Source organism: Eulemur rufifrons, chromosome 7 (genome assembly GCF_041146395.1).
Source record: "Eulemur rufifrons isolate Redbay chromosome 7, OSU_ERuf_1, whole genome shotgun sequence".
Classification (NCBI taxonomy): domain Eukaryota; kingdom Metazoa; phylum Chordata; class Mammalia; order Primates; family Lemuridae; genus Eulemur; species Eulemur rufifrons.
In genome coordinates, this window is record NC_090989.1 from 216,274,487 (window position 1) to 216,283,842 (window position 9,356).

At 57.6% G+C, this 9,356-nt stretch overlaps 1 protein-coding gene across 1 annotated transcript; it reads right to left on the reverse strand.

The window, feature by feature from the left end:
• Positions 1 to 3,048: 3,048 nt before the first annotated feature.
• Positions 3,049 to 4,332, reverse strand: FOXB2 (forkhead box B2). The gene has a single exon (XM_069474099.1). The coding sequence runs from the start codon at positions 4,330 to 4,332 to the stop codon at positions 3,049 to 3,051; it is 1,284 nt and encodes a 427-aa protein (XP_069330200.1).
• Positions 4,333 to 9,356: the final 5,024 nt, after the last annotated feature.

The following is a 9,356-nucleotide window of genomic DNA, read 5'->3' on the forward strand; positions in this document are numbered from 1 at the left end:
TCCTTTCTTTTTATCCTTATTATAAAAACAAAACAAAATAACCATGTTTTCCCCACTGAGGCAGGAAGGGTTCCGCGGCAGGGGCTGGGAGCCAGAAGGGTTTTGGAAAAGGATGAGGGTCCATTACTCATTCTTTTCAGCGGCTGCGAGTCACAGGTTCCTCTCTTCTCGGAGAAGCTGACCCTTGGGCCAGCCCTCTGGGCGCCAAAAGTCATTTTGGGCCAGGCACCTCTCCTGGAAGTAGGACCGTTGGCACCGCTCAAAAGCACAGGGGAACTTTCAAGCAGCTGAGGGAGGAAGAGGGACGATCTTCTTTTGAAGAAACCCTGGGACGCGCTACCCCTTGGTCTGGGGGAGTGACTCACCGCCGCCGATCTAGGGTCTGGGCCCAGGACTTCAGGTACCAACTCACCCTGCGGACGGAGAAGCCATATTCCAAAGTCTCCCCCACCCCGAATTTATGACCCCCAAGTCAGAGTCTCCCCCGCCCTCTTTCTTTCTCTTTTCAACTGTCCCGGACTAATGGAGAGGAAAACCCCGCAGGAAACCTTGCGGTCTCAAGCTGAGAGAATGGGGTACACTCTCGCATTGTTTGAGCCCCCCAAGGGACAGTGACCTAACCGAGGTGTGTCTCCCAGGCGAGGCCAAAACTTGGAGGTACGCAGCAATGGAACTTGTAAATAAGGGAAGCATGGAAACACCTATTTTTAAGATGTAACCCAAATCTCCCCGACGTCAATACTGTGTGCAGGTTATATTTTTGCCTTTTTATTTTCTTCTGATGAAAGGTCAGAGGTGACTTTCGTTGGGCCTGGCTGGGCAGAGGGAAGCTGGTGCAAAGTGGAGCTCTCCCGAAGACTGGAGGGCCGAGGCCGGGACGCGGCTTCCCAGGTCCTAGCCTGCGTCCCCCGCACCTGGCCAGGGTCGCCTGGCCCGCTTCCCGCACAGCTCTGCAGCCGATGCTGCCCACGAGTTCCCTTCCCGCAGCGCGGGCAGCGGGGCCACCGGCTCTTACCCACCGGGCGCTCTGTGGCTTCAGGCCCCACGCTGCGGTCAACCCCGATGCCCGGCTCACCGAGGGCGCGGCCAGGCGACCGCGCGCAACAGGTCCGTTTTACAAGGCGCGGTGGCGGGGCCTGCACGGCTCGTTCAGGCGGCACTGGCAGTGTACGAGCTCCAAGCTTGCTGCCCCACGTCCAGCCCCTCAGACTTAAGGGGCGCCGTCGGGCACCCACGCCACTGCCACCGAGTTCCCCACCTTGGCCCACTGTCGAGGACTTCAGAAAAGGGAAAGGAGTGGTGGATGGTTGTGACAGAAAAATTCACAGTTGCTGGCTTTTGCTAATCCAGACTCTAGCATTGTGGCGGATTTAAGCTCAATTAGGAAACTGGTGTGATAAAAATAGAAAAGGAAATAATTGCGCCAATGGATAAAAGGAGCAGTGGAGGAAACCGATCCCTACTGGTGGCTCGCCTGTGAACTCGCCCCTTTGAAGTTCTGAAGTTAAGAAATAAAAGGGAGGGGGAGGATTTACAAAGTCCCCTGACGTACTAGTGGGCGCTCACACCGCGGCCTCGTCTCTTGAGAAGCGAAACACCTTCACACCGGCACCAGCACCACCATATCCAGAGAGAAGCTTTAATGAACACCGCGTACAACACCAGCAGACATGAACAAAATCACAACCCGAACTCGGCGCGGACACAAGCCAGAGGTGACAGAGCCAAAGGGCAAAGCTGATTCCTCCCTACTCCGCCCCTCTTTGTTCCTAAAAGTTTGTTGCGAGTAAAGTGCGATTCCTGGGGCTCAGAAACGGGGAAGGGCAACGGCGACAAGGCAAATTTCCTTCCGATTTACGAATTGAAAACGAAGAATTAATTCGCCTGAAAGACTTATACGCGCCCAAACAACACACGGAATACCAAAACGACCGCAGCGTGCAAAGGTGACAGGGTCATCCCCTGGCTTCTGTCCAAGGAGACTGGAAGGGAACAGCCACGAAACGCTCCTGAAAGCGTTAAGAGCAATACTGTCGAGTGATATGCCACGTTTTTCTTGCATTCGTGAGTTAGGAGAACAAAATCCCGTGATACAAGTGATTTTTTTTTTCTTTAAAATTCCAAAGGGAACAGATCGTGGGAATTCACATTACTATTGGGCTCCTTAACAGTCTCTCATCCGATTGATACACAAACCAGTTGCAGGTGGAAAGTCGCCTTTATTGTCTCTCTTTGGTTGTGTTTCCCAACTTTACTTTTGGAATCTGGGGCTTTGCTCTTTAAGCCGCTGCCATTCTCTTTTGTGCAAACTAATTGCTTTAACGGTTCCTCCTATCCTTCTTGACCCTTGGGTCACAGCCAAGCAACTAACTGTTTCCCAAAGATCTTTCGTGGGGTTCCCACTGCCTGCCCTCCTTACCCCCCACTAAGCAACGTTATTCATGACACCGTGTCCTCGCCCATTTAGCTGACCAGGAAAGTAACGGTATCAAGCGCTCCCGCTTTTCCTTCTCAAATAAAACGAGATTTCCTTAGTGGGCGGCAGGTTTGTCTTGAATGTTCACAAGAGGCGACTGCTGGGGATGAGAACAACGGAGAGAACTTGGTGGCTGAGATCCGTTTCAGCGTTACTCTCTGTTGGATTTCTCCCCGGGAGGTTTAGCTCCGCCGGCTTCTTCTGCTCTCAGGAATAAGGGTCGAAATCCACTTTCAATTTGCTAGTGAATGAGGCTTTCTTAATCTCCTTCGCTCCCTCCCCCATAACTTATTGATTTATAATATTAATTACAATAGAAACTCTTACCTGAAAATTGGCTTTCATTAATCTGATTGTACAATATAGTATAAACACAGACACCAAGAGAGTTATATTTATTCAAACCACTGGAGAATCCACTTTCCAGGGTTGTTGGGTCCCTTTAAATACCTTCTTTTCCAGCAAAGGCTCGGCCTCGCCAGCTCTGCCCGGGCTTGCCAGGGCGCCCTCTCCCTCCGGGGCTGTTGATGCAGTCCCCCGCCCGGCGTCTATCCCTCGGCCCGCCGGGTCCCCTAGGAGTGCACCAGCACCGAGTGCAGGGAGCCGCCCTTGCTCTCTGCCGCGTTCGGGGCTGTAGGCTCGAGTAGAGAAGCGACCGGCGAGGCCGCGGCCGCCGAGCACACGGTGGATGGCTGCTGCGAGGCGGCGGGGACAGTGAGAGCCGGCGGCAGCGCGGTCACCGGCGGCAGCGCGGGCGTGGGCTTGATGGGTACCGGCACAGCAGGCAGGCTCTGGCTTGCCGAGTGGCACAGGGCCTTGACCGGGACCCCGAAGGCCCCGTACTCTGGGCCTACAGGGACTCCGGCTGCAGCAGCGGCGGCAGCGGCTGCTGCCACCGAATCCATAACTCCAACGTGCGGCCACACGGAGCTGACGACGTTGCCGAGCTGGCCGGGCACAGGGTAGCCCAGGTGGTGCATGACCGACGCCAAGGGCAGCCCGCCAGCCTGCAGGACGCCCTTGTAGTCCCGGCCGATGATGTTCTCGATGGCGAACGGGTGCTTGAAGCCTGATGTGGACGCGGCGGCCGCTGCGGCCGCGGCGGCAGCCGATCCCAGCCCGTAGGGTGGGAACTGAGACAGGCGTCCCACGCTGCCCACCGCTGCCGCTGCCGCCGCCGCCGCAGCTGCAGCCACGGCCGCCGCCTCCTGCATCTTGCCAGGGTGGGACGGCTGCTGAGGCTGCGACTGTTGGGGCGGTTGCTGCGGGGGCTGCGACGCGAGATGCGGCGGCGGCTGCGGAGCAGTAGGCGGCTGTTGATGGAAATAGTGCACCATGTGCGGCGGCGGCGGGGGTGGCGGCGGCTGGGGCGGGTGGTGGTGATGGTGGTGGTGTGCGGCCGCGTGATGGTGGTGGTGGTGGTGAGGGTGGTGGGGGTGGTGAGGATGAAGGTGCCCTCCGGGCCCCGCACCCGGCGCGCCCTTGGTGCTTCCTGCGTGCAGGTGAGCGTGTTCTGCGCGCAGCACCTTGAAGCGCTTTCGGCGCCGCAGGAAGCTGCCGTTCTCAAACATGTCGCCGCAGTCAGGGTGCAGCGCCCAAAAGCTACCTTTGCCAGGCTGATCGGGACGCCGTGGAATCTTTATGAAGCAGTCGTTGAAAGAGAGGTTGTGGCGCAGGCTATTTTGCCAGCGCTGCGTGTGCTCGCGGTAGTAAGGGAAGCGCTCCATAATGAACTTGTAGATGTCACTCAGCGGCAGCATCTTCTCAGCAGAGTGCTGGATTGCCATGGCGGTCAGCGAAATGTACGAGTAGGGCGGCTTTTGGTCGCTATACGAGCTCTTTCCTGGCCGCGGCATCGCTCCCGGTTCCTCCACCGCTCTCTGGCCCGCAAGGGCCGCAGCGTCGCTCCGCACCTCACTCCCGGGGCCTGGCTGCCCCGGACTAACTCCCACTCTGCCCGTCCAGCCCCGCCACCCCTCCCTTGCTCCCCCCAGGCCCTCTCGGCTTCTCTCCCCGGCCGCCTCCGAACTGCCTGGGGTCTCCGCGCCTGGCCTTTGGGACCAAATCAGTTCTCCGACGCTGGCAACTTCTGGCACCGACGGTCGCCGGCAAGAGCGCACAGTAGCGGGCGGGGCGCGCCAGATTTACCGCCGCCTTCTCCACGTCTTCCCTCCGGTGGCCGGAGACTGAGCGCTGGAGCTGACAGCGGAGGAGGAGAGGCGAGAGGACGTGCTTTCTTCCGGCCTCTTTGCTTTCTCTAGGTCGGAGGGTAGCCTAGGCCAAGCTGGCTGGGAAGAAGAACCGGGCAGTCGAGAACGACCCTTTAAATCCGAGTTTGGGCTTGCTGTCCTGGAGGCCAGCGGCGGCAGGACTTCCAGCGCCGGACACTTGGCCAGTCCGCTCTGGAGTTCTTGTTTTCCTGGAGGAGAGAGGCAGGGTAGGCGGAGGGAAGATCCGCTTCTGGCAGCCTGCGCCTCCCTTTTCTCCGGAGGCTCGCAGAGGAGCGGGGGATGGAAGACACACCGAGCCCTAGGCAGTCGCTCCGGGGGAAAAAGTTTGGTGGTTTCTGCAGCAGCGGCGCTTGCAGGCTCTGCTGAGGGGCGGGGGCGCAGGATGCGGGCCGCAGGCTGGAGGGGGCGTCTGCTAATGCAGCGTGAGTGCGGGGTCAGCCCGGGCCGGCTCTGCCACCCGCGCTGCAGCTGCCGCCGCTCTCCCGGGCTGGTCTTGAGGAGGAGAGACGGCGGCTGTGGCAGCGACGCGCTCTCCTGGCTGCGTTTTGTAATGGTCCCTGAGACGCCGAGACCCCCGCAGTTCGCGCTTCGAGACTATCACATGACCGAGGCTGAGGGACTCCGCCGCCGCTGCCGCCGCCGGGTCTCTAGTTGCAAGAAGGGGCAAGAGGCGCTGTGCCTCGCTCCCACCTCCTCCTCCACCTCCGTTCGGGCGCCCCTCACCCCTTGCATTCACCACCCACTCGGCAGCCCCTAGCCGTGGCCGGGTGGGGCGGAGAGCACAGGCTGCCCCTGGCAGGGGGCGCAGGGCCTGGTGCGGTAGGTTCCCCCTGCTATGCCCCACGAGGCACGGCGGAGGGGGACAGGACGCTGCCTTCTCGCTCCCCTCCTCTCTGGCATCTCCCTCTCTGGTCTTCAACCTTTGACTCTTCCTCTTTCCACCTGATCACTCTGAGATCCTCCTTACACACTTTTTCTCCTGGGCTAGCCACTCCGGGTCAAGTTCGGAGCGCCATTTCCTCGGGGGCTCTTCTCAGCAAGAAACTCCGATGCCCTGAGGGTTGGAGGCAAAAGCTAACTTAAGGGAGGAGAGCCTGAGACTTTTTCCTCACATGCCAAGTTCATCACAATTTTATTGTGCGCCAGCTGTATTGTGAGGCCCAGTGATCCTCGTCAGGTACAGGGAGGCACAAGACAACTCACCGCTCTCCAGGACCGCGGTCTAGAGGGCACACTGATAGTCATCAGAAATTAGAATAAATATTAAGGATTTGGTGGATGGAGGCTCCACCACACTTCCCTGGAGTGGGTGGGTCGGACAGGGTGAGGGTTCTCTGGGGTGGTGATGTCTGAGCTGGGGCCAGAAAGAGTTGGAAGCTCAGGGGTCCCATCTTAGACTAGAAGAAGTTTCTTCTAGTCTAAGTCTTGCTAAGGCATGTGGAGGGAAAGGGAGATAACCAAAACTATCAGTCCACAGTATCCTCGTGTGATCCGCGAGGGAAAGGTGTATGAACCCAAACTCTGAGGTCCTCTTGCACCTATCTGCATATCCAATAGCCTATCCTAATTCACTTCAGGGAGAACCTGAAGTTATAGTTTGGTTTTGACTACCTTTATCCTTAGGCTGGAAGGAAAAGCAGAGTTTAGACTCAAGTGTATTCCCTTCCCATCTCTGGGCCTCAGTTTCATTATCTATAAAATTAGGTGTCTGAAGTTGGAAATTTCACGGGTCTTTTTAGTTACAGGATTTGAGGAGAAAAGGGCATTTAGAGACTCTGGCTCGCTCGGATTTTAATTTTTTTTTTCCTGTCCCTAAACTCGAAGGCAGAAGGCCGTTGACCCCGCTGCGTGGGAGGCTGCCCTTTACCCTGCAACCTTGAGGACACCAGATCGGGTGCGTTCAGCTTCTGGCTTTTGGTGAGCTGCACCATGGGAGTATATCTGCCCATCGGGTCGCAGGAATGCAGTGAGCGGGCAGACCATAATTTGCATCTTTAGCCAGGAGCTAGATTTCTGGCTACTGCTGTGTAGCGTTTGTCTTAGGCCAGATGTCTGAGAATAGGTGTTAAGGGGAAGCATGAAGTCCCCAGGGGAAAGAGCAGCCTCTTGGCCAGTCCTAATGAGAAAGGAGATCTTTTTCTCAGGAGGATGCTTTAGCCGTCATTCCGTGCCAGGGATGCTCCTCCCGCCAAAGGAGTTTCTGCGGGATTTTTTTTTTTTTTTTTTTTTTGCTCCGCTGAGATACTTTAAGGAGCCGAGCATCGGACGGCTTCCTGGCCTTGGGAAGCCACGGAGGAATTCAAAGGACGCCCACAGTTAGAGTGACAGCAAGAGCGCTCTGGAGCTGGGTGACCTCCTTCCCCTTTGATCGAGGCCGCGCGAGAACAGTCCTGTCCCAGCCCAGGAAGTTGGGGGTCTCCTGGGCCTCAGTTAAGCCTGCTGCTTGGAGCTCCGTGCGCTGAGCCTGTAAAGGCTCTTTGGGCTTCGTCCCCATATGCAGCCTGGGCACAGGGATCTTTTGTTGACACCTCGAGAGAGAGCATCTCTTCTGGGGGTTGCTGGAACAGCAGAACCACCTTTTTTTGGAGCAGCTCCGGGGTCGTTACTATTGGAAAAGCGGGATCCGCAGCGTCTGGGGACCCAGCAAGGGGAGGGGCCCTTCAAGGGCGCGCGGGGTAAGCCTTACGCACGTAACACGAACCCTGAACGCTAAAGCAGTGAGCTCGTTACAGCTGCAGACCCGCCGCCGCCACTCGGGTTCAGCGCCTGGGGACCGGAGGCCCACAGACAGCGCCTTCTGCCTGGCGAGCCAACTGCAATCAGCGGGCCGGGCTCCGCGCAACTTGGACCAACACAGCCGCGAAAGCTGCGCGAAGCGCACTGAGTCTCGCCCTTCCGCGTTCTGGGTGTACTTGGCAAGGGTAGAAAGTGCTCCCCACCACTGAGGTCACAGCTGGCCGTTGCAGCCCAGAGCGCGGACCCCCAGCGCAGGTCGCTTGTCCATTTTGGAAAGGGGCTGGCTGTCGCCGCCGCGGAGGATCCTGGGGGATTCTGAGCGCGGTGCGGAGACCTGCAGCGGAGCTTGGGCCGCGGTGGGGGGCGCGCTCTCCCTCTCGTCTCCTCCTTCCCTCGAGGTTGATTTAATTCCGGCAAGTTTTGCAGGCGCGCAGCGGCACCGGCGGGAGCCGAAACGCGCGCTCCAGCTGCCTGCAGACCCCCGCTCAAGAAAAACAGATCATATAACCACCGTGGCACCAACCAGTCGGTTTCAAGTTTCTGCGTGTAATTTTTCTTTTTTTCAAAAAACAACTACTGTACTATCCAAATATTGGCTGGCGCTCAGGGCGCTGGCAGGCAAATCATTGCCCCGGGCTTAGTGTAATTATCTCAGGCGTATTTGGTTTACCCCTTAGGCAATTGTTGGCGACATTTTGCTAGGAAGAGGGGTTCCATGCAAGGTTTTATTGCATTTAATTGGCTCTATGGAGAGGAGTAAAAAAAGATGTGGAACTTTAGGAGCGGCTATTTATTCACTCTCTGTCCTTTATGCCCCCGGCCCCCCGGAGGGTCTCACGCACTCCTCAGCCTGGATCTAGGCCAGGCCTTCCCAAGGTTTCCACGGGCAGCTGTGCCCAGCATGAGGAGAAGAGCAGGTTACAGATAAGGCTAGGACGACCGCAGGGCTGTAAAGAAGGCAAAGGTCCACGCGCACATCTCGATTTCCATGGGTTCTCCCTTTACGTCCTGACCTCTGACGTGCAGAAGGTTGCCTGGGTTGGTTATGCTTGAGATCCTCCCAGGAGCCTACACGGTCACCCCAGCCTGCCTCTCACTTGAACCTCGACCGACTTTTTGGCGCATATTTTACCCAGCTGAAACTCCTCAAGTGGACTTGAAGAGGGTAGGAGAAAGCCGACCCTAGAGATGGGAAACGTGGCTTCCAGCCCCGACCCTGGCACCACTGGCTGGATGACCTTGAAGGCGTTATTTCCTCGCTTTGGACTTCATTTTCTTTCCAGGAAATAAGCAGCAGTGAGAACTGCGCCTTCGAAGGCTCCAAGGAGCTGAGGTTTCAGGCTGTGATCCCGACCGTGGCGCGGTCTTGGGGGCCTGGGAGCTCAGGACCTGTGCAGGACGCGGTGGGGCAGCAGCACCGCCCCTCCTACCCTTACTGCGCCCATGGAACCCGTCGCCTCCAGCGTCACCGGCACGACCGGCAGCTGGGCGAAGCGCATCCCTTCCCAGTTTCTGACAGGTCCAGCCGGCGCGCTGAGCCCAGCTGGCGCCCGGGGCACAGGTGTTCGCTCTGGCCATACTTGGCTTTGTGTGCAGAGGCTGGATTTGGCTTTTTGGAATTTGTCCGATCCCCTCGCGGGGGGAGGGCAGAAGCGAGAAGGCTATGCCCAGGGCCACTTATTTCATAGAGAAAAAAGCACTGGCCTTGAATTTAGGAGTTGAGACTCGAGCTCCAGCTTAGTCTGCCACCTACTGGCTGCGTGACTGCCTCCTTTCTGAACCTCAGTTTCCTCTTCTCTAAAATGGCGACAACTCAGTTGCCTTGTGGTGTGATTATGAGGAGTGAGATTATTACGATGAGATCAGGAGAGCGAGTGCTGGAATACTTTCATCAAGCAAACATTTATTGAGAG

Coding starts and splice junctions, on each gene's coding strand:
- FOXB2 (XM_069474099.1), bottom strand. CDS start 4,332: ATGCCGCGGCCAGGAAAGAGCTCGTATAGCGACCAAAAGCCGCCCTAC.